Genomic DNA, 25,049 nt, shown 5'->3' on the forward strand with positions numbered 1-25,049 from the left:
AACTATAGGCTATAGGGTGTGGCCTGTTGCTCCTAGGCTACCAACCTCTGTTACTGAGCTGTATATAGGTGACCACAGAGATGACATTGGTGCCTCTAAACAAGTTTGAGAGTAATGTGTTACTCTAGACATCACAATGATTATTACATCAGAAGGTAAAATAGTATCTGTCACTTATGTGGTCTGATGCTAGCCAGAATGTTGCTATGTTGTATGTTATGTAGAATGGAGTATGGAATTGAAAGGGTGAGATTAAAGTTAGGAAACAGTGCAGACCCAATGGGTGAGTGTAAGAGACAAAAGAGACAGAACAGTGCCTTTGGACTTCAAAGAGGAAGTGCAGAAGATGTACTTGGGATATTCTTAATTTTGGTTCTATCTGGGAAAACGGAGTGGGCATGGGAGTCATGAGTGGAAGAAGCGGGCTGAAGCCATATAAGTAGAAGTGATCCCAGAGAAATGAGTACAGTAGAACCAGTGCTGAGCCACAGGGAAGGAGCCCCCTGGTTATGGCAAGTTCTCAGTGCCAACAGATACCTTTCTCCCAAACACAGGAGCCAGTGAGGCTAAACCACAGGCTAAGATCAAATCATAGCCCATGGGCAACGAGGAAGAGGAAAGCACAGAGAAACAAGGAGTCTTGGTGGCTGCAATGAAGAGCCACACACATTCACAACATCCCAGTAAGATGGCAGTGGCCTCTCTTCCCACTGGGACTCAGCACATCATGTCAAGGTCTGCTCCACAAAACATGGCAACAGGATGCCCTGAACATTTGATGGGAGAATATCTGGTCATAAGCAGCTTCTCATTAGCAAGCCCCCATACCCACGCAGGACATAATTACCTTCTCCAGAGGGCAGCATGCTGTCCATGCTGTGGGGGGACGCTGTAAGCTGTGGGAAGGTTGGGTCCCCGCCTTCCAGGACATTGGCTCTGTGAACATCCCAGCAATAAGGAAACATGAGTCAGGCTTGCTCAGAACTGTGCACCTTTCACCTTGGCCAAGGAGTCCGGTGTCCACTCGGGACCTGGACAGGCCAGAAAATGAAGCGTCTGTCTGAGTGGCTGAACAGGTCTACTCACTGTTCTATAACACAATGGACAGCATCCAGGCCTTTGGCTTCACTGCCCACCTGGGCCTCCCGAATTTCTATGTAGCATGGTTTAGTAGAAGTGGCTTCAGTAGCCCCCTCCCACTGCTACAGCCCTTTTCTCCTACCTGCCGACAGCACACCCAGCTCCAGGTCCCTGCCTGCCTCTAATGACAGGTGGGTGAAGGAGGTACAGATAAGAATCTTGTGAGAGAAGACTCTTCCCTCTCCATGCTCACTTAATAGGCATCAGAAGCCTCTGAGAGTATTCCATCTGCCAAGGCTTGGACCACTAGCCTGCTAGCCATGGAGAATCATCCATCCTCACCCAAGGCCAGAAAAAAAAAAAAAAAAAAAAAACTGGTACCTATGTAAGCCTTTCACTGATGATTGACACCCACTTCCACCAGCATAAGTGGATGCTTGTGTGTGGAGTCAGGGTTAGGGTTTCAAGGGTTGAATGTTTCTTGGAGCAAGTCTCACCATTGGGACTTGGTTAACAACCCTTCCTGGCTTCCTTCTATCACAAGACACTAGTAAGAGGACATTAAAATGTGGATGCTGGCTACTTATCTGTACCCTTTGTCCCAGGTAAGAATCCCAAGGCATCTCTCTTTGAAGCAAGGGTATATCTCACAGGAGATACTCACAAAACAACAGTATTGGTTGAGACAATGTATTCTACTTCCTTGGTCCACGGGTTCATGAAACTGAACCATCGACTTCGTAGTGTGATAAAGGAACCGTCTTTGATCTTAAACTTATAGCAATTAGTTGTGATCTTTTCTCTTGTCTGTAAAACTGAAAATTCAGAGAAGCTATGATTACTGTCATTGTCTCAAACCAGTGAGTATATTAAACAGGTCACCTGACCCCAGATCCCAAAGGTACTCAGTCCCCATGCCATCACCCTTTAGAAAGCCAAGTGCGCACGTGGTCAATGCTCAGACAGACAGCTTCCAAGGGTCTAACTCATCACCTTTCAGTGTATTTACCAACCTGCCACTCCTTTCCAGAATCTAGGAAAATAAAGGCTTTCAGGAATGCGGGAGTCAGGTCTGAGTGAACCCCAGCCATGCTCCTTCCCTGTCACAAAGCCCAAGCGCAGTAGTCCCTGGCCAGTTTCAGGAACCTGGGTCAATAGAGGCCACTGACCTGTTCAAAACTCCTTCTTTGAGAAACAAATAAATATCATAAGCAGCTTTCATGCCCCAAACATTAGAGACAAAGGAGGGAGAATATGACTCATGTCCTCTGGAGGAGTGACCAACACTACTTGAACACTCTAGCCAAGAGCAGGAAAGAACCACACAAAGGCCAAGGGGTGACAGGACTGGCCTAGCAGACAGGCACAGGTGAGAGGTCACAGATGGAACAAATCTGGGAACTGGGTCAGGGCCAGGAGATGGGCGGTGGGAAGTTTGGATCTGGTGCCAGTCAAAAGTAGTTGTGCTTGAATCTGAATATTGGAACATTAAACAGGGATATGACATTCTCACACTTATTCAACTGGTTAACAATTATCTAACTATTTAACAATGAATGACATAACTACAGATGATGGACCCAGGGTGAGAGGAAGCAAGACACCAACAAGCGCAAGTTGAACCAGAGTCAAGGCAGTGGGGATGGTGAAAATAGGGACACTTCATAAAAGAATGTCTGAAGCAACTGAACAAGTTCTGGGAGAAACAGTGAAGTGAAGGGATGGGCTGCAGATGTGGTCATACCATCTGTGATGGTCAGCTGTGTCACCTCAACACAACCTAGATTCACTTGGAAAGAGAGTTTCAACGAGGGGTACACTGAGCTGGCCTGTGGGCACATTTATCAGGGACTGTGTTAATAAAGTTAACTTGTATGGAAGACACAACCCACTATGGGCAGCACCATTTCCTAGGTGGGGCCCTCAACTATGTAAGAGTAGAGAGACTGAGATGAGCGCAGCAAGCATCAAGTGAGCACACATGTGTTCACTTTCTCTCTACTCGAGACTGTGGGTGTCATGTGACCAGCTGTCTTAAGCTCCTGCTGCTGTGACTTCCCTGTAGCAATGGACTGTAACCTGAAACTGTGAGCTGAAATAAATTTTCCCTCCCCCTAAGTTGCTTTTTAATCAGGGTACTTTGTCACAGCAGTAGAAATAAGACTGACACTATTAGTCAAGGAAAATACAGGAGGCAGTGCAGCTTGGTATGGAAAAAAAAACAGATCAGTACAGGACATATGAAATCTGTACAGGCTCAGAGTGAACCCTAACCAAGAGATGTCTCTACAGTCATGGCCTCTATGGAGAGACCGGGCATGTGGTGAGTAGGGGCTGAGCATCTGTAGGAGACAAATAGTTCCTGGAGCCAACAGTCTTTTCTCCTCTCACACGTTTTGGCTTGAAGAGTCTTGGGCTAGCTGACTCCCACATAGTAGGGGCAATTTTCTATGGAAGGAGTGTAGAACCAGGGCATACTTTAGGACATCAGACTCCTCCTTTGGCCAAGCTTACCTTGCCTGTGACATTCTGCAAGATGTCCTATGTCATCTTGATGAAAATATTCATAACATGATGTGCCTAGAAGTTCCTGTGGTAGATATGCCAAAATAGCTGTTGCCCTAAGAGAGAACAAGAGCTTTTTAAATAATAATAAAAAAAAGGCCATTCCTAAAATGAACAATTACTTATGGATGAGCAGCCCACTTTTCCCCATTGCAGCCTCCAGGAGAGCAAGGTCAAAGCTGGAGGCAAAACAGCTAACAGCTCTTCAATGGATTAACTATGTGGATTCCCAGCCCACCCAGCCTTCCAACTTGAATCAGGGTTAAACAAAAACAGAGCAAAATAAAGCAAAAATGACTTTAGGGGCTTTTATCAGAAATCAAATTTCATGGGGTCTTTAAATGACAAGATTATCATAGTCATCATGTAAAAATAAAATACAAATTTAAATTCCAGGGCAGGGCTGCTTCTTTTTCACTACTTGCTGTATAAGGACAGCTAAAGCCCAGGGGTTCCTACAGCTGGGACCCCAAAAGTCTTAAAAAGTGTATGCCTACTTTTCTGGTATCTAGTAGTTGTCTGTAGTAGCTAGCTAGTTATTAGGCTGTGAATATGCCCAAAAGAGGCAGCAGCGAATCTGGGGCATCTAGTTCACAGGCTAGATCTAGCACCAATTAGCTATGAGTCCAGCAGAAGCTGATCCACAGGCTAGAACTCAAGTCTTCATCCATAAAATGAAGAGGCTGGACAAGAACAATGCTGTCCAACAAAACCTTCCACAGCAGTGCAATAATCTTCCCTGAGAAATTCAAGTTTTGATTTTAACTAATTACATTCAAATTTAAATACACAGACAAGTCCACCATGGCCAACTCTACTGGTGCTCAGGTCTAAATAGCTCTTTCTATGTCTTATGTTCCATTCAAGGTCATGCCCCTGGAGCATTTCGTAGTTGTAGGTCATATTTCTGTTTCCTTTCAAAACTGAATTTCAAACTACTCACTTAACTGTCACTATATATCAAAGAATACCGAGGAAAATCTGTGCATATATCATGATACCCTAGTGAGCCTATTTCTTAGCAGAGACCATTCTCACTTCCCTCGCTCTATGTAGAAACATGCAGTCAGAAATGGGGTATTCATTAGAGGACAGGTGAGGCCTGGAGTCATTCATCTCAATTTTTAGAAATGATTATTATTATTTAAGACAAGGTCTTATATAAGACAAGGCTACCCTAAACATTATATAGATGAGAATGACCTAGAACTTCTCACCCTTCTGTTTTTACCAAACAAGTGCTGGGGTTAGAAGCATGAACTACCATACCAGCTGCACGTGGTGCTGGGAATAGAGCCCAAGGCTTCATGCATGGTAGGCAGACACTCTACCAACTGAGCTACATGTCCAATAAGAGTAACTTTTTTTAAGATTTATTATGTACACAGTGTTCTGTCAGCATGCATGAAGAGGGTGCCAGATCTCATTACAGATGGCTGAGAGCCACCATGTGGTTGCTGGGAATTGAACTCAGGACCTTTAGAAGAGCAGCCAGTGCTCTCCACTGCTGAGCCATCTCTCTGACCTCCCTCCCCCGCTCCTCTGGGATAATATTCTTGACTATTGGAAAAGTCAGCTGATGACCCAGGCTTTTCAGCTTCACAGCTTAGGGTTGAAATACCCTACTGCAGTGGTTCTCAGCTTCCTGATGCTACAATCCTTTAATGCAGTTCTTCATGTTGTGGTGGCCCCCAACCATAAAATTAGTTTCACTGCCACTTCATAACTGTAATTTTGTTGCTGTTATGAATCATAATGTAAATATCTGATATGCAAAATATCTGATAGGCAAACCCTGTGAAAGCATCATTCAACCCCAGGGGTCTCCACTCACAGGCTGAGAACCACTGCTCTACTGCATTGCTGAAGGGTGAGATGTAGGCTCTTACCTCTGGTCTACAAAAACGAATTTCCCATCTATGGCGTGTCGAGAAACATACTCCATAGATTTCACCCTTATTTCCCCGTTCACTGGTTGAGGAACCACATGTGAATGCAGTCGCCCAATTGCAACGAGGCAGCTGAGATTACAGCCCTCGTTGTCTGGTTCGTTGTCTTCGTCCAGCCCCATCTTTGTGGGTGGCCAGCTTTTCAGATAGCCTGTGCTGTGGATGGTGCAGAAGCTTTTTCGATCTGCTGGAAAGCAAAAGCCCATGGTGTGTGTCAGTGCTGTGTTGGCAGTAGGATGCAATCTCAAAAGATGGACAAAAGAAAAGGCTGCACTCTCCAAAGGAGTCACCTGGTGGATGGAATGGACAGAAGTGGTCCAGCCATGTGTTCTGAGCAGAGCCCATATACCAAAGGCATCACAAAAAAGCATAGCAAGGAGAAACAAACCACCCCAGGGAGAAGACTCCCCCAGAACCAATGCTGGGGGTCAAGTGAGAGCATAAGCACTGGGGTGTGTCTTTAAAATGTGATGGTGAACAAAGGCACAGATACAGACTGCAGACTGTGTAGATGGTTCACTGAATAAGAACACTTGCCTTGTGGGATATCCTTATCCTAAAATTCCTACATCAAGATGGGAGGCAGAGACAGAAGCTCATAGGCCAGTATGCAAGCTGTGGCCAGAAACAAGAGAGATCCTGCCTCAAAATAAGGTAGAAGTAGAGAACCAACTCCTGAAACCTGTCCTCTGACCCCTCACCCCCCACACACACCACAGAATATTCTCTCCCTTCCCCTCTCATGCATACACATGCACATATGAAAATAAATAAGAAAAAAGAGAAAAAGTGAGAAAAGCAGGGTGGGACCTTTGAGGCCTATAAGGACCCCAGGACCCTGAGTTATTTGTTGACAGATGTGTTCAGCAGATAGAAATGAAGGTCTCCAGAGGATTTAAATGTAGAAACAGAAAAATCAAGTGCTTTGGATAGACTAGCAAGAGTTATGAGGATGAAAGAGAGTAGAAACCAGAAGTAGGAGGGCTGAGGTACCTAGGCCAGACTCAGAAAATGGCAAGAGATGATGAGAACTGAACACCAGCAGGGAGGGTGGTAGGGGAGCAGACAATACCTCTGAGAACAGTTGGGATTTGGTATGGAATGTCAAACAACAAGAAGATATGGATGGCTCCCCTATTTCAGGGGTGTGTGGCTGCTGCTGCCATTCACTGATTTGGGGAAGAGAACACAGATCAGACAGAAAAGAGAGAGACATTTTTAACTGAGACACACCTACACTGTGGGCTTCAACACTGAACAGCCCATCACGCAGCAGAAAGACATCACAGCCTCCCAACAGCCAGGGAGGTCACCTTTATACAGTCATGCAAAAATCTGAGAAAGCACAAGAAAGGAAGTCTGTGCGGTGCCAGAAAAAGACACAGGCAGTCTGTGTCTTCAGGGACAAAGTGAAAAACAAAACAAAACAAAACAACAAAAAAACAAACAAACAAAAATTCCAATCAGAGGTAGAGGAAGTGCAGACATTGGACCTGGACCTTAAAAGGGGTTGGCATCATCCAAGGAAAAGCCAGCATGGCTCCAATGTACTGAGGAGTGACAGGGACCTCATTTTCATCATATGTTAATTATCATGATTCTTCAAGAGCAGCAGGAAGCAATGAAGTTTTAAATGGGGGGTAGGGAATAAAAAGATTCACTGCTAAAGGACCACCACACAGCTATGTGGTGAGGCAGAAAGCACATAGTGTCTACCTAAGACCTGAGAAGAGTACCTAAGGGTAGCTGGCTCTTAAAAGCTTTTTTGGCTGATAAGCATGGGCCCCTCACAGCAGTAACAAGACAGGATGACAGCCTGGCTTCTCCACCTTCATTTTGTATGGCCTCCTTTACTTTGGCTGAAGGCACAAAGGTAAACCATTGCCCGAAACCTGCCATCACCCTGGACTTTGGAAGAACAAACCCAGGAGGAACAGTCCACTTCAAATGAGGGCAGTTATCCATGAGGGCAAGGCTGCACCCTGGAACAGAAGCGATTGTCTCCCAAGCCTGCCTGTAGCTTCAAATAGTAAGGACAGATTTGGTTCACTGTTTAAGAACTGGGCTGAGACAGTGTTCAGCGAGACCATGCCCAGACCACATTCTTTCTCTATTTCATCCTAAAGCACACATCAGGTCCCCAACAGATAGTCTCGGGGCCACTGGACCCCTTATCTGTTCCTCTTCCCAGTATGACCACACTGGGATCTTTCTCTGCAATAGGGACAAGTGGCCTAGCCTAGCTTTTTGCAGCTGCTGCAGCTTAGGCTCTTTTCCTAAAATCTCTGGTTCCACAACTGGAGAAACAACTTAGTGCTCTTGCAGAAGAGCATGGTTTGGTTGTTATCAACCATATGGTGGCTTACAACCATCTGTAACTCCAGTTCTAGAGGATCCAATGCCCTCCTCTGGCCTCTGTGGGCACCAGGTGGCATGTGGTACACTGATACTGCATACAAACAAAAACACTCATATACATAAAATGAAAATAAAAAAAAATCTCTGCTTATTCCTGGGCATAACTAAATACCCTAACTAAAATCAGTAATATTAGCAGGTAGAGCATGTCGGGGCACCAGTGGCTACTCTGCAGATGCCCTGGAGGCTTACTAGGAAAGTAGATTTAACCTATGTACACGGAGTTCAAAATAGAAGCCTGAGCTAGAAATGTAAACTTGAAAGTTTTGACCTGTGAGTGACATTACCTATATATACATCAATGTGGACAGAGGAGAGAAGCCCCTGGACAGAGAGGAGGGGCAGCCAAAGGGGCTAAGGAGAGAACTTGGCAAGAAGCAAGAACCTTGAACAGCATCCCATGCATTTACCACATGAGTTCACTGGGGAAACCGGCCAGGAGGATTCTAGAAGAGTGGCTACTCAAAAGAATGTGGCTGAGTGTTTTTTTTCCAAGCCACATCAGGATTCAACAGAAGTTAAACACAGAAAGCCTATTTACAAATCTGTGCCCAATGCAACACATCAGGGCTTCATGGCTCCCCATCCCCATTCCAGCTGCCCAAGGCTATAAGGTAAGAGGAGGCCTTGGCTTCAGGCTTGGTAGCTACTGCTCTAGCCATCTGAAAAGCCCTGACCCCAGGCAAGCCTCCCTTAAGGCCAGGATGGGAAAAGGCTAGTAATTGTACCTTTTTTCTTTGAGCAGGTAGAGGCAAAGTCCTTATCTTCCACCTTAACTGAAGGCCTGTTGCACTTCATCCTACAGAAGAAAGAGCGGCGAGCTCCAGAGCACAGTCGGGATGGCCCAGGGGTTATATCTGTTTTAACCGGAAGTCCAGCTGCAAATTAACACACAATGTGGTGAAATGAGGGCAAGGTTGTCTGTCAGGAGGGGCAGTGTGACCTCAAACACAGCCTTTACTGCCTCACTGTTCATAACCACAATATGTGATAACATTTCTCTTGGGCTTAGAGGTCAGAAGGTTCATGAAGGTGCCTCGTGTTCATATGGGAATGTTTACAGATGGGCAGGAAGTGCAGTAGTACAGGTTGTGTGCATGGTCTGGGAGTAAAAAGAAATACAGCAAAGTGTTCCTACCCAACAGGAGCTGAGGATGAGAGGGAAATGGAGGTATACCAAGGACTGCTAACAGGGAAACTTAATCATTAGTGCCAAGTAAGTGCAGATACCTGGTTCCCAGCCAAAGGACGGGGTCCTACCCAAAGGATGCACAGGATTCAGATACTGGAATGTGGCGGAGTGGAGGGCACAGGATTGCCTTAAAATTTCAGCCTGACTGGAGTCATAATCCTCTGGGGGCCCGATTCATGGACCCCATTCTAGATGTGTGCTCCAGGTGACAGCCACTAGCGTCACACTGCTATGGAATGTGGCTTTTCTGAACTGAAGAAGGCTGTGTAAGTGATGTGCTCGAAGGATTTCTGAGACAGCACCAAAAAATGGTAAAGAATTTAAAATCTTTTGTAACAACCACATCAAGATAGTATTTTAGATTCATTGTGTTAGGTAAGATATTATAATTAGCTTTGCATTTTTCTTACTTTTGACTCATGTGGCTACCCCGAAACCCAAAACTAGACTTGTGTTTTAACCATGGCACTGGGGTTGGAACCCTGGGCCTTATGCATGTCAGGTAAGTCCTCTACCCAGCTACCATTTTCTTCTGTGGGGTTGGGCTGTGGATTTACTCTCTGCAGGTGGAGCAAGGCTACTGAAAGGTGCTGGGTGACTCTGATACACGTGCCTTCTTACATTACTCTCAGTATGGAAGCTGGGACTACAGACAACACTGGGGGAGGAGGGGAACTGCAGCCATGCCAAGTGGTAGCCACTGCCCAGGGCTCCTCTCCACATTGCCATCCACAATACTGACTCTGTTAACTTCTCTAGAATGCCAACCCAAGCCTGCTCCACAGGCTCAGCTCTCTTCACTGTGTCTATTTTGCTATAAAGGCAACAAAGCAGCCATGACACTCCACCCTGGCATCTATCCACATATCGCTTCCTCTGCTCATCTCCCTTCTCCTCCTGACACACATTAACTCATCTTCTCAAATCCACCTTAGCTGCCACAGACGCAGTGGTGCCTGTCCTCATACCTAAGTGACATTTACCCATCCATGCCTGACATTATTGCTGTGGCTGCAACTACTGTGCAGGGTGCTGCCAGTGTCTCTGACTATGAGGGAAGAGCCTCGAGGACAAAATGTCATTCATCTTTTTCTCCTTAGATCGGGGAAGACACCTAAACCAGGCTACAGAGGGCAACAGGGCCAATGTCTGCTTTTATGAAGTAGTGTAAGGGCGCTTTGAGGGGAGTTCTTTGACACCATCTCCAACAGCCATCAACATGAGCACTGAGAAACAAGAAAGCCATTAGGCCAGACCGGCCTGGGCACAGATGGTTCCAACACCAATGCCACATGTGCCATGTGCTGGGAACAATCTACATTCTTCATGTAGCAAGTCAGTATTGTTAATCTTTTCAACAACTCCCAATGAAATTGGCATGTTCTGCAGGTGAGGAAACAGGCATAGAGAGGTGAATAACTCCTCACAGCCACACAGCTAGTGACTGGTAACGGCAGGATGTGTGCCTAACCTCCCCTGGGTCATGACCTGGGAACAAGGGCTGGGGCTAGAGAAATGCTGATCCCAGGCTGCAGAAAGTGTGGAGCCAAGAAACATTGGTTTTTGTTTGTTTTTGGAGACAAGGGTTTCTCTGTGTAACAGCTCTGGCTGTTCTGGAACTTGCTTTGTAGATAGACCCAGGCTGGCCTCGAACTCACAGAGATCCACCTGCCTCTACTTCCTGAGGCTGAGATTAAAGGCATGCACCACCACCATCTGGCTGAAACAGTAGCATTTTATGTGTTCTTAGGCTTATCATCTGAGGCTGCATGAGTGCAACGAGGTGAGGGGAGGGAGGAAGAGGAAAGGGGAGAGGGAGAGGGAGAAGGAGAGAGAGAGAGATTTGTTCTGGGAGAACAAGACAGTGTGAGCCCTTTCATCTAGGAAGTTCTAGATTCTGTAAAAAATGACCAGAATCAAGTCAAAGTTCCTTCTTCCACTAAGTCTGGACACTGAAACTTCTCTTCTCTATGTAGACTACAAAGTAAACAAAGCAAGTGACTGTAAATGTGTCCAGTTAGCCACAGCAAGCAGCTATCATGAAGAAAAAAGGCAGGGAGGTAAGAAGACAGAGTGGGCCCCAGGAACCTGTCTGTGTACCTGGGCATTGGTGGGGCAGTGCGGGGCAGTGTGAGGTGATGAGGAAGCATACAGCCTCCCCTGCACTCACTCTTTGCGTCAATGAGTCGCTCCCGGGGTGCGGTGTCTGAGGAAGATAGCTGTTCCTTGACTTTGGCAATATCTTTAGGGTGCAGATAGTCAAACAAACTCTGGCCAATAAGGTCATTCTGTGGGGATGAAATGTGAATGGACAAGTCAGCACCAGCGACATGTGGAAGACACAGCAGTACTCACAGTCTATATGGCCCTGGCCTCCACTGTGTTCTTAAGTCAAACATCTCAAGCGTTCACGGGACCCTGAACACGTCCAGCCCTTTGCATGGATAGACACCCCAAACAGACACACGTCCAACACTCCTGAGTTCCCCAGTAGACCTTAAAAAGAAAAACCACAGAGACTGGGCTATCTCCAGCTCTGACATTAAGCCTCTTGATTATTTGTTGAGGGGTTATTGTTTGTTTTGACATAGAATTTCCCTGTGTAGCCCCACCTTTCCTGGGACTCTATTTGGTTCAGGCTGTCCTCAAATTCTTCCTATCTCAGCTACCTGAATGTTAGGGTAAGTGCAGAGCCCAACTAGCCAAGTCCTATCTTTGGATGCTTTCGTCACCTATATCCACTCACAGAGACTACAAACCTTCCTTAATAAGTGCCCTGAGGAAAAAAAATTAAAGAGTAAAGCATCTTGGGAAAGCTAAATTTACATGAATTCTCATTTATAGATATGCCATTTTGATTAAAACCGTCTGCCTACCATGCTTCCATGCAACTTCCAAGATGTAAATGAGTAAATGGATTAACAAATATTCTGAGGACACAATAGGTGAAATGATTATTCTAGAAGCTTTCATGTGCTCCTCTTATTTAATCCTACAGGCAATCTAAAAATCTGTGTAGGACAGTTAATGTTAACAGAATCTAGAATCCCCTGAAAGATGGGCATATGGGCACGCTTGCTAGGGGTAACTGGTGTGGGGCAACCCACCCACTGAGCCAAGCCCATTCCCTGACTGAGATCCTGGATCGAATAAACGGAGAATGGGAGGTGGGGCTTGCATGCACCCATTGCTTGCTCTTTCTTAAAGGTGGATGTGATGTGACCAGCTGCCTAAGGCCCCTGATGGACTGTAACCTCCACCTGATCTGCAATAAACCCTTTCACCCTTGTGTTGACTTCTGTCAGTGTGTTTTATAACAAGACAAGAAACTAAGGCCACCTGGTCATTATTATTAATGTGTAGAGGATGCCAAGGCTCACAGAGCATCGTAGCACTGTGGGGTAAGTTTCCAAGATTCTTATTCTTGGGTATTGAATTCTCCCTTGTCAGACAGCCTTACTCCCCACTCCTAGTCCACAGACATGGGATCTTCATTTTGTAGCAATAAGAAAACAAACTGTTGGTTGGGTCAGAGTCAGATATTCCAGTTGGGGAAATAGAGGACCCATTAAAATTCTTCCTAAGTCTAAATTCCTTTCTCCATTAAGAAGTTAAGAATTTCTGGAAGAAGGGTATCACCTGTGGTCCATATAGTTTAATTCTTCTGAAAAACTGGGGTTTTATCTCTCACTACCATAAAGCTGGTGGCTGCTAGCATGGGCTCGAAGGTTACCTGGCTATAATTGAGGATCTTGAAGACGGACTCAGAGACGAAGAGGATCTTCCCTCTGTCACATCCTACGACAAACAAAAATCCATCTGCTGCCTAATCAGGAGAAATGGATAATCAATTTATCACAGGTCAGGATACAGGATCTGAAAGTAAATCAGGGATTCGTTTTCTAAGTCTCCAATGCCTGGAGTCACGCACTGACACCTTCACTGGTGGTAGAGAAAGAGGATGCTTAGCGACAATACTATATGAAAGCAGTAAGATCCCCTCTCAGGCAGCTATAGATTCCATGTCATCTAATGATCAGAGGGGAAAGGTCAATTAAATAAAGTCTGTTTCAGAACGAATTCAGCTTAAACATAATCTGGTTGTCTGACAGGCCAGAGTATTATGCTTCAGTACTCTAATTATATACAGTCCCTCTGCCCCAATCAACTTCAGCTCTCAACGTGACAGTCTGGAGCCACCCAGGAAGAGTCTTTTTTTTTTTTTTAAGATTTATCTATCATATATACAATGTTCTGCCTGCACGCCAGAAAAGAACACCAGATCTCATTATAGATGGCTGTGAGCCACCATGTGGTTGCTGGGAATTGAACTCAGGACCTCTGGAAGAACAGCCAGTGTTCTTAACCCCTGAGCCATCTCTCCAGCCCGCAGGAAGAGAGTCTTAAGGAGGAATTATGTTGATCAGATTGACCTGTGGGCATTTCTGTCTGTTGGAGCAACACCATTCCTTAGGTAGAAGGTCCTCAACAGTATAAGAGAGGAGAAAAACTGAGCAAGCAGGCAGGCAGGGACTTGTGCATTTATTCTCTTTGTTTCTGACTACAACTTGCAAGGATCCATGCATTACTCTCTCTCACTGCTCCTAACTGTGGATGCAGTGCTTAAAGCCTGCCTTCACTTCCCTGTAATGGACCAAGGAGTTGGAAGTGTGAGCCAAATAAGCTCTTCCTTACATACTCACTTTTCGCCAGGGTATTTTTATCAGCTACATCCTCATTCACAGGGAGTTTGGGGTTTTGCTAATGGCCTGGCAGGAAGATGGGTCACTTGTGTTCCTTTAAACATCCCCTGCATTGTGCAGTGTTCCATTACACTGTGTGAAGATGTGTCACTGTGACTGGTTTAATAAAAAGATGAATGGCCAATAACTAGGCAGGAAGAGGTACAGGGCAGAGAGATAACTCTGGGAAGAATAAGGAGTCCACCAGCCAGATGCAGAGGGAACAGACATGCAGGAGGAAAGATAAAAGCCATGAGTCACATGGCAGCATGAAGATTAATGGGTTAATTTAAACTATAAGACTGAGTTAGAAACAAGCTATTGGCCAAGCTTTCATAATTCATAATAAGTTTCTGTGTCATTATTGGTGAGCTGACAACCCAAAGAAAAACCTAACTACATCCCTCCTTCCTGTGCGTGTGCCCAAATACACAAACACAGTTCAAATATATGTAGGTTCAGGAACTACTGCCCTCAACCATTTACATCTCCATCCAAAGCTAAGTTATCTGTTGTAAGAAAAACAAAGTGATAGTGATGATGAGATGCTTGCCTGGTAGGCATGAGGCCCTGGGTTCGAGTCCTACTTACACACACACACACACACACACACACACACACAAAAAAAAAAAAAAAAAAAAAAAACTTCATCATGAAATTCTTCCTAGTCCTTCTTCAATTTAAATACAGTGAAATCTAAAGTGCCAACAAAGACCAGAATGGAAACAAGCCATCTGCTGGAGAGAGATGGAAGGAGGTAGGTGCCAGAGTGACAAGAAGGGGTTAGGTTGTTTAGCTCCATGTGTCTGAATTGTCCTGACAACTCTCCATGGATGATCACTCAGCCTTGCTGGAGTCTGGTGGTAGTGTGGTGGTGGTGCTCCCCATGGATGACCACTTAGCCTTTCTGGAGTCTGGTGGTGTGGTGGGGATGCTCCCCTCATGCACTTGTTCTTAGGACTCTGCTCTCCTGGATCCTGAGAGATTCTGCAAGCTGGGCATGGTGGCTCAGGTCTGGAATCTAAGCACCACGGAGACCAAGGCAAGAGGACTGCAAAAATTTGAAGTCTGTCTGGGCTACACAGCAAGTTCTAGGTCAGTCTGGGCTAGAATAAGGTCCTTAGTAAAAGCACATTGGAAAGACCGCTTGCACTGGCCACAAGAGGAGCAAGAATCTGCTGCTAATTACTGCAACATTCCTAAGTTTTTGACAAATTAAAAAAAAAAGTCTATTCTTTTCACAAAGAAGGCCTTTTAGAATATAGAACACAGTTTAATTCAAAGAACTAGGGCACAAATTCAAGTGTCAAAAAGTAAAAGACCAGCATGGGCAATTGTCCTAGGGTGTAAAAGGCCAGCACAGGCAACTGTCCTAGAATGTAAATGACTAAAGCAGGCAAGTGTCCTAGGATATAAAAGTAAGAACAAGGGGGACAGGATCACTCAATATGTCAAGCCACCAGCCATGGTAAGCTCAGGTCCCTAAGCTGGGCCAGGGTGAAGGATGACAGTGAGGGGGAAGTAATTTTCCTGGCACCATCTGCTGGAAGCCTCATTATGTCAAAAAATTGGATATTAATAACTTCCTCATTTGCCTTACAGACTGTCACAGTTCACAGGAGAAGTGTTTTCAGGGTTTTTGCTAAGGGGGTGGGGATGTGTCGTGAAAGGTGCCTGGAAAAAAAGTGACTGACAGCCTGGTGGGAACATTGGGCAGAGTGAGGCTTGACCCCAGACCAGAGCCAAAGGTTTCTAAGGAGGGCAGGTAGGTGGCAGAATCAGCATGGATCCAGTCAGTACTGTGAACTCCAAACAGTGCTGTGCTATGTAAAGCAGACAGCCAAGCAAAGACGCTGAGCCTTGGGGAGAGCCAAGAGCAGAGCTTCGTGAGGACACGCTCCGTGCCAAGGGCCATGAGGACAGCCAGGGTTGGTTCCTTCTCAGAGAAAATGGTTGCTGGCGAGCAAGTGACTGAGGGGAGTCAGTCTAAGTTCATAATGCAGGGAAGTGGAGCATCTGGACATATAAGCTGGTCAGGTTGACTGACCCTCACATGCTGTTCATGAGAGCCAGGCTTGGTGGCTCAGCTCTGGAATCTCAGTACCCAGGAGACCGAGGCAAAGGGATTACAAGAATTTGAAGTCAGCTTGGGCTACATAGTAAGTTCTAGTATAGCGCTAGAATAGGATCTTTAGTAAAGGCACATAGAAAAGACGGCTTGCACTGACCACAAGAGAATAAGGACCTGCTGCTAATTACGGCAAGATCATTTGAATCAGTCCAAACATTCATCGAGACGTGAGTAGAATGAATGAGGGGAAAGTGTGTGTGTGTGTGTGTGTGTGTGTGTGTGTGTGTGTGTGTGTGTGTGTGTATGTTAGAATCATTTATTCAGCTGTAAATAAAACTAAAATTAATAGGACCATAGATGGGATTGGAGATCATGCTAAGCCAGACTCAGAGAGACCAGTATCACATGCTTTCTCTCATATGTGGAATCCAGATTTAAAATGCACACATATGTACATGTGTATATATGGCATGAAAGTAAAATGAGGAGAAAGGATCCAGTGAGAAATGGGGGAATAAAGATCCCATTACCCTACCCAGTAAGAAATAAAACAGCATAAACATCATGTAAGTGGAACTGCCTGCTGTTGATACATGTTCTTAGCAAGTGGCCCCTGAAAAATGTTAAGGGAGTGGACATTAGCTCACAGCCACCAACAGGCTGGAGAAGCAGGACAAGTTAACATGGAAAAGTACTGACTGCTCAGACCTGGCACAGCCTCTGCTACACCAAGTCAATCAGCCAGTGTGCTCACTTAGCCAGCTGTATGAACAGAGAAGGAGCTTGGCTCCTGCAGACTTGCACAGCCACCATAGCAACCCTACACAGCCCACCCCACATCAGCCACATGAGAAACTATCTACCCATCAGGTCTGTTCACAATGGCTGAAACCTTCTGACTTGATGCAGCTCATCCTGAGCTGACAGGCCAATACAACATGTTGAGCCAAGCTGAGTAGAAAAGAGGTGGGAACCATCCTGGGCTTTGCAAACTTCTGCTGAAAGACACAGCCATAATCCTTGGGGGGAGGAGGGCTGACAGGCAAGGTCTGCCTTCATTGTGTGGGGTTAGGGGTAGGTATTCTACCTCTTAATTACAGTTTTCTGTTCTTTCTGTTTATACTGTGCCATAGGGCATGCTGCTGAATGCAGGCTCTTCTCCTTTCCATTTCTTAGTTCATCTCACTCTTCCCAGCACCATGACTGGAGCCTGGGGCACGCCTCCTTTGTGGAAGCTTAAGTTCTTAGGGTGCCAACCTGGCCATCCCTCTGCAGAGATAAGCAAGACAAAGAGAGCACGAAGGCCAAGCAAGTGAAAGCACATCCTCTTTCATGCCTCCTCTTTGGCAATTTTGATGTCTGGATAGATTCAGGTGTAAAGATTCAAATGGAGCTTTTGGGTCAGTGGTTAGGTTAGAGGAGATCTCACCCACTGCCAGAAAAAAACCTCTCTGAATGTTCCATGAAGGAGTTTGATTCTTAACTCACCCCCCATCTCTTTTTTAAGGTTTATTTTATTTTATATGTATGAGTGTTTTGCCTGCATTCACATATGTGTATCACATCTGTGCCTGGTGTCTGGGGCACTGGATCCCCTGGAGTTACAGATGGTTGTAAGCTACCATGTGGGTGCTGAGAATCAAACCTGGGTCCTCTGCAAGAGCAACAAATGCTCTAAACCACTAAGCCATCACTCCAGCCCCTCACTCCCCTTTTTAACAAAAATCCTTCTCTGGCTTAAAAGTCACACTACTGTAGACTTTCCCTTCTTTGCCTAAGTGATATTGAGAGGTAGGTGAGTGACTGGTTTCATGGAAGGAATGTGAAATGTGTCTAGAAACCAAGATAAAGTGGGGGAAACAAGAGAGGAAGAGGGCCCAGGAGAATTCAGTGTCGAGATGTCAGACTCCTTCATGATGTACTTACTCTGAAACTTATTAAGAAACCAATGCCGTGAAAAGAGTTCCCACAACTGCCACATACCCTGAGAATTAGATGTTTCAATTCGTCATCAGATAGAAATGTTGGCTTGTAGTTTGCTTCTGTGTATGGGTTCGTGGCACCTTGGGGAGAAAAAGAAAGAGTGGGCAGATTTTTCTATTTAGACAGCATCACGTTCCCCTGCCTGCAACCTGGGCTGAATCAAAACATGGTGGATCTGGCTTGGCTCAGAATCCTATCATGCCAAAGTAGAACCTCAGTGAAAAGAGAATGCTGCTGCCCACAGGAGACTGAGTAAGTGCACTTTCCTAATTACCGGGGAAACAGGCATGGTAGCTCACACCTTCAACCCCAGCACTCAGAAGTCAGAGGTAGGTAGGTCTCTGAGACTGAGGTCAGTCTGGTCTACATGGTTCCAGGCTAGCCAGAGCTACATAGTGAGACCCTGTCTCAAAAAACAAAAACAAACTAACAAAACTCCACAAAGACCACAGCTCTGAGTCTCCCTAGCAGGTTCCAAGGAAAAGAGGTCCAAGGTCCTGGGCCATCCAGTAATTTTGTCAAGTCACCACTTAGCAGGTTCTAGAGAAATCATCCAAGCTGCCAGGTCCTGGGTACTTTCCTTGGGAAAGTTAATATGCTTGGCAACCTGGGGAGCATGTTACTTTCATTCACACAGTTCAGTCCTGGGAACTGAGGGGCCCAGACTTCTGTTTAAAAGGCTCTTGATCTGCTGTTCTCCAGAGCAATAGCTTAGCAAAGCCAAGTGCCAGCTGCAAATGACTGGTATATGCAGAACAGTGAGGGCACAGTGAAGGGCTAAGAGGCAGCCCATCTGTGAAAATCAAGGCCCCGCGGGGAAGGAGGCAAAGGGGATGCCTGTGTACTTCACATCAACTCACAAGGCACATGTCTTAATCCACATCCCTTGAAATTTTCCATCCAATTTTCTATAACAATTAGTTACCTAATTATGATGCATCTCTTGACTAAAATCAAGTTTTCAATGCCATTCTTCAAGCAACATTTCTATATATTTTTTTAATAATGATCAAAAGTCAGAACAAAAACAACTTCCTGTTTCTGGTGACCTTACACAGATACAAAGGTGTGCCTCTCTCACCATGTAGGTCACATGGGGCTGAGCACCCTTTCCAAGTTTGTGCTGAAGCCCAAGTCTATCTGGAAAATTCCAGGGACAACATCCACCAAATTGGGTGATGTATTTCAGGTTCCTCCTGCAGCTTTGGTAAGTTGGCTCTTCTTTACTGCCTCTGTTTTCTCACCCTCCCCACACTTAGCAAAGAAGGAAAACACTGCCTCCTTCATGAAGAGTCAATCGAGTTCGGGAAAATTCCAAGAAGACGAAAATATCATCAATGTTCATTTCTGATAATAAGACATTCTACCTGTGACTCACTCATCAGAAGAACCAGGGTAAGTTTTTCTCTTAAAAGTCCAAGGCTCTCTCCTGCCTCCCTGTGTGCTCCTATGCTTCTGATTTTGATCACTATAAGGGATTCAGGCACTTGAAAAGGGGGACTTGAGAGGTGCCCTCTCTGGTAGGCAGGAAGCCAGGCACACAGAGGTTTTGAGCTCATATGTTTATATGCTCTGAGAAGATACTACTGCAAATTACACCTCAGTACCCTCATGGGCTCATTAATCACTTGATTTGGCCCCTTATCTGTTGCTGAGATGTACCAGCATATCACTGAGGGTTATACACTGAAAATCGCCATTTGTGTCAGGGACAGTGCAGGCAAGGGTGGTCACATTTGTGGTCAAGGGCATAAAGGTAATGAAGCCTGAGATCTCACCTCTCAATGTTTTCATGTGCTGAACAGCCATCCTTAGCACGGTGAGCTTATCTAACTTCCTGGACATCGCATTGCATGTTGGTACCAAAGAAGCCAACTCATCAATGAAACTGTTCATTTTGTCCCGACGCCTCTTTTCAATCTGACTGTGGGCCTCCCTGAACATGGGTAGAATGATTTCATTTGAGATGTGAGGCAGCATTGAGGCAACACTGACAAAAATAAATGAGTTGTGACTGCTTCCAAAATTCTCTGACATGGGAAATTCAGACTCTGTACCATGTTTCAAATTAGACTTTTATATTAAAAATCACCTCCCAAGTGTTCTCATTGACAATTCAGAATTAGGTAACTGATTTGTTTCTTCATTTATTTGTTTTTGATGCTTACCCCATCTTTTAAGAAAAAAAAATCTATGACAATTGTTCTTTCACAACAAACTGAATTGTTTATTTTTCCTCATTGTTCTTTTTTTCAGATTCTGTAAGACCAGGTTTTTGGAAGGGATAGGAGGAAGGAAGGAAGGAAGGAAGGAAGGAAGGAAGGAAGGAAGGAAGGAAGGAAGGAAGGAAGGAAGAGGTTCCACATAGCCAAGCATCTAAAACAGCCACAGAACACCCAACATCCCACAGCACGTGCCTCTGCCACCTGTGACCAGCCCACTGTGTGCCCTGCTGAAGCCATCATGTCTGTCTGGAGGATATAACTAGTACTAACATGGTCTTTGATCAACTGAGACCCACCTAGATGTGACAGATTCTCAGTCTGTCCCCAGCCTTCCTTTGAGGGATGCCATATCATACTCTACCCCTGAACTGGCTGCCTGTTTAGGTAGGATGACACTTCCTACAAGATGTGCACCTGGTATTTTCTGACCATCCTCCCATAGGGGAACATCACCAATGGAGAATTAGATACTGAAACACAGAGCCCCCTGAATAGACTGGTCTGCAAAGGAGATGCTAGAAGTGTCAGGTTAGACAGTCTGCAGCTTCTGGTTCTGTGTGTCATGACACAACCTCAACTGGCCCTAGTCAGTGATAGCAGGGAGGCATAAAGACCCAACAGAAGGGCATCAGCAATTGTGCCTGAGACAAGAACTAAGTCAGGAGACCTCTGAGGTTCAGGGATGCCTAAGATCTGCCCTTCAGGTACTACTTGCAGCACAATAAAGGTCCCTATCAGAGGTGGGGCCCAGCCCAGGAATGGCATCTCAGCCATATGTCTTCTGGAGGGCCAGTGAGTGAGGAACTGTGAAGACTGGAGAGAACTCCAGCCTGAATGACTTTCTGCTATGTCCAAAGTTTCCTCCAGGTTAAATGTGCATAGATAGCAACAAGTGAAGGCCAGCTTAGTATAGGGAAAGCCAAGGGCAGAACCTTAAACAAGCTGAAACCTGCTGCCATCTCCTCATTTCCTGAGGTGACAATGCCCAAGATGACACCACCAATTGGGAATAGACATATCAAGACTCTTCAGCTATTCTCTAAGCGACTAAAAAGCTAGGATGTTTTATAGACAAAATCAAAGGTGGAACTTACCTTGCATTCTTGATCCTTCCTTGGTGCTCTGCATATTCTAACCTGGAAGGAAGTACAAAAACATAACCTTTAGTCCCCCGTGTATGACTGGCAGAGTTACACATTTCTGTTTTCTCACTGCCTGACCCCTGACACCTCTCTACAGACACACAGGGGTACTTGGTTATTATCCTTGCTAGAGACTGGGGATAGAGAGACATTTTGCATTCACTGTGCAGAGAGAATAGCCACAAGATAACTGAAGTTCAAGTTATTAAGTTATGGTACCTTCCATGAGGGTCATCTTTGTCTGTGTCCATACTTTCTCTGCAAAAACAAGAGCAGATGATCACGTTAATCTAGATGCTCAACATAACTTCTTATTGTCATATAAAAGGCTCTCATTTATTCAGAAAGCTCAAATAACTATGATATAGAATGGATGTATAATAGTAACATGAGCAAACACATTCAAGTGGACCCTATTATAAAGCCTACACAGGCATTCCACATTACCAAACAAAAGTGTGTATATGTTCAATAAACTAGGGCATAGTACGACTGTTTAAAAACTGGAAATCTACAGTGTTTATGGAGACTCTTAGTTACCCAGAGTAGTCAGACATCTATGTCACCTCATTCCTTGGTTGTTCTGGATAGATGATAAATGAAGCTTACTCCATTTCTTTTGTTGTTGTTGTTGTTGTTTTTTGGTTTTTCGAGACAGGGTTTCTCTGTGTAGCTTTGGAGCCTATCCTGGCATTCTCTCTGGAGACCAGGCTGGCCTGGAACTCACAGAGATCCATCTGCCTCTGCCTCCCGAGTGCTGGGATTAAAGGCGTGCGCCACCAACACCCGGCAGATTACTCCATTTCAAAGCATACCAAAAACCAAAGATTCTAGGGCATATGTCTATTTGTTGGGTGGGGGAGGAAGTGAGAAGAGGGTAAGGAAAGCACTGACCAGAAGAGCAGAGCAGAGCAGAGCCCCAGGCTACAGGCACAGGCCTGGCCACCACAGGCTCAAGAAATTGAGATGGAGAGGAGTACAGGGCCAAGGGCCACAGAGAGTACTGGGGTCACAGTAGGGCCTGCCTCCCTTTCACAGACCCCAGAAATCTGTGTTTCATAGCATTTAGCAGTTCAGTAAACACAAACTGAAATCCCCCAAAGGAAAGGGTTTGGCTCTCCTTAGGGCAGCTCATTCCTTTGTCCAACTCAAACAATCATCAGGAAGGTACTGACTGACTTTTCTGTCTCCCAAGGGAAGGACTATGGCTCTTCAAACAATACAAACTGTTTTCTGGAATGCTGGGCATCCAAGAACAGTGGCTCCCAATGAGATGCCCTGGATATTTCATAGGCAGCTTCTCCAGCTAGTCTTGGGGTTCAGAGAAAGTCATACTGCTTACAAGGCACTGGAATTATGTCTACTGCTATAACCAAGCTCATCCCCAGGTGACAGGAAGCCAGGGCCTTAACTTAGGAAAACTACATGGGGCAGAACTATGGATTCTAGAATGTTATTTGTAAAACTGAGATCCACAGAGGAAGCTTGAAGGTTACTGGGTGATGATGAGGCTAGAAACCACAGGTCCAACAAAAATCTTAGAACATGTTAGTCGCTCCATCGGCATTTGCCCAAAACAAAGCTTCACAAAAAATGCCCTGGCCTGTGTTGAGGAGTGAGCGCTATGGCAGGAGCCCCACAGTCCTCACATCGACTTTCCATCTCCTGGGTGGTGCCTCTCTCAGTTATCTGGGATGACATACACATCATTCATAGCATCTCCTAGAGGGCACCTGAGCTCCAGCCTCTGTGTGCTCCCCAGACTGGACCTGTGAACTTCAGCAGAGAGGCCATCTGCTGGGGGCACTGCCTCCTGAGAGATTTTCCACTCAATTCAACAAAAGAAAATCCCTTCAATGGACTCTGCACAGCTGCCTCTGAGTGGTCTATCCTGTCTCCCTCCCTAGCAGACTATGGGGGAGGAGAGTGGGTGGCGAGTAGGAAAATGTACTCACTCAAAAGAAAAGTCAAGTCTAAAGAGAAACAGAAATATGGCTGAACAGTGCAGGTACATGCTAATTCACATAGTGTCAATGACCCTAGGCTGTGGACATGCTGGCTTCTACTCCTCCACGCCATACACATGAGTTAAAGAGTTGAAACGTTCTGTCTTCAAAAAGGCTGCATGTGAGCTCTCTTGACATCACTTCCCCAAACTGAGTTCTCCTACTAGCGAAGGAAGCAGGGGGGTGGGGGTGGGGCAGGACCTGGCTTTAAAGCTCTTTTCTCCCACAACATGGAATAATCTGAGGACAGTAGGTAACATAAACACATCAGCAGTACTGCTGGCCATCTTCACTTGACATTTAGGAACAGCCAAAATCAAATGTGTAGCTCTTAGTCTCCCACACCTTCCGCTAGGAACAACAGCAGCTGTGGACAGGTGTTCTGTGCTCATGCCCTGACATGAGCTGACTGTGCCAAAGGCCTTACTGGTAGTCGGTGGCACTGCCTTTCCTCTTGCGATTGCAGTCCACACCACTGGTGCCCAGGGAACTGGAGAGCAGGTCGGTGGGGCCTGGGGACATGAAGTCACTGATTGTTGAGGAGATGTCCATTCTCTGGTCCGCCATTGAAAGGAAGGTACTAAAACGATTACAAGAGAACACTTACTTCTTTTTAAATGCTGTATTTTTAAACACTTGTTTTCTTTTTACTTATGTTTGTGTGGGTCTGTGAACATGAATGTGGTACCTGCGGAATCATGAAGCATCCAGTTCCCCTAGAGCTGGAGTTACAAGCAGTTGTGAGCTGCCCCATGTGGGTGTTGGGAACTGAACTTGGGCTTCTGGAAGGGCAGCATGAGCCATCACCAGCCCTGGGAGAGTTATTTCAGTATGTTCTTCTGTGGGGGTACAGGGCCTGGATGGCACCGAGGACGTGGGTCTGGCTTACTGCAATAGCATCACTCACCCCGCAGCCCAGGAGAGGCACATAGGGCAATGGGAAAGGCCTCATGCTTATTTTGAGAGTTTTAATTTGCAATTAGTGAAGGCACTACATCTTTGTGCAAGTGTCTCTGTGACCAGAGAGGTTTAGTGGCTTCTTCTAGGACCTACACTGGGGAAAGAATAAGCCAGACTGAGACTTGGGGAGGTGACCCAATATCCCACATAAACTCAGACACAGGCAATTTCATTTCCTTCTAATTAATAAATATATACTCAGTGGAATAACCATGAAGCACAAGTGGGGTTTTGTGCTTTCGTTATGGTTTTTGTAAAAGAAAATTGTAGTAAAGCACAAAATATAAGAGGTATATAGATAGCTGGGCATGGTGGCACACACATAGTTCTTGGGAGGTGGAAGCAGGAAGATCATGAGTTCAAGACTAGCCTGGGCAAAATTAGTAGGGCCCAGACCCAACTGCCACTCCTCTCCAAAAGAAAGCCTAAATCCAGCCGGGCGTTGGTGGTGCACGCCTTTAATCCCAGCACTCGGGAGGCAGAGGCAGGCGGATCTCTGTGAGTTCAAGGTCAGCCTGGTCTCCAGAGAGAGTGCCAGGATAGGCTCCAAAGCTACACAGAGAAACCCTGTCTCGAAAAACCAAAAAAAAAAAAAAAAAAAAAAAAAGCCTAAATCCTCCAATCCTCCAGCAGAGTTAAGGTAATATGGTGCCTCTCTTTTTATCCCCACCCTGCTCCTACCCAACCCTTGCCCCACCCCCTTTTTTCCCCAGCAT

General features: G+C 45.6%; 1 protein-coding gene across 13 annotated transcripts in view; it reads right to left on the minus strand.

Annotated features, from left to right (window-relative positions):
- Arntl (aryl hydrocarbon receptor nuclear translocator like) overlaps positions 1 to 25,049 on the minus strand; it is a 100,575-nt gene that overhangs the window by 8,902 nt on the left and 66,624 nt on the right. For 7 of the 13 annotated variants that reach the window (XM_027410111.2, XM_027410114.2, XM_027410112.2 and 4 more), the window contains 12 exons: positions 23,801 to 23,953; positions 21,587 to 21,625; positions 21,320 to 21,361; positions 19,779 to 19,936; positions 18,001 to 18,080; positions 12,938 to 13,030; positions 11,375 to 11,492; positions 8,741 to 8,890; positions 5,535 to 5,781; positions 3,595 to 3,701; positions 1,745 to 1,895; positions 848 to 936 (listed from right to left, as the gene is read on the minus strand). In XM_027410111.2, the coding sequence (XP_027265912.1) occupies positions 848 to 936; positions 1,745 to 1,895; positions 3,595 to 3,701; positions 5,535 to 5,781; positions 8,741 to 8,890; positions 11,375 to 11,492; positions 12,938 to 13,030; positions 18,001 to 18,080; positions 19,779 to 19,936; positions 21,320 to 21,361; positions 21,587 to 21,625; positions 23,801 to 23,940 (1,414 nt within the window). In that variant the 5' untranslated portion in view covers positions 23,941 to 23,953. Of the gene's footprint in view, positions 1 to 847; positions 937 to 1,744; positions 1,896 to 3,594; positions 3,702 to 5,534; positions 5,782 to 8,740; positions 8,891 to 11,374; positions 11,556 to 12,937; positions 13,031 to 18,000; positions 18,081 to 19,778; positions 19,937 to 21,319; positions 21,362 to 21,586; positions 21,626 to 23,718; positions 23,954 to 24,061; positions 24,374 to 25,049 lie in introns of those variants that run through there. The other 6 variants (XM_035442271.1, XM_027410119.2, XM_035442274.1 and 3 more) reach the window with 6 other exon arrangements.

This window comes from Cricetulus griseus, chromosome 3, assembly GCF_003668045.3.
Source record: "Cricetulus griseus strain 17A/GY chromosome 3, alternate assembly CriGri-PICRH-1.0, whole genome shotgun sequence".
NCBI lineage: Eukaryota > Metazoa > Chordata > Mammalia > Rodentia > Cricetidae > Cricetulus > Cricetulus griseus.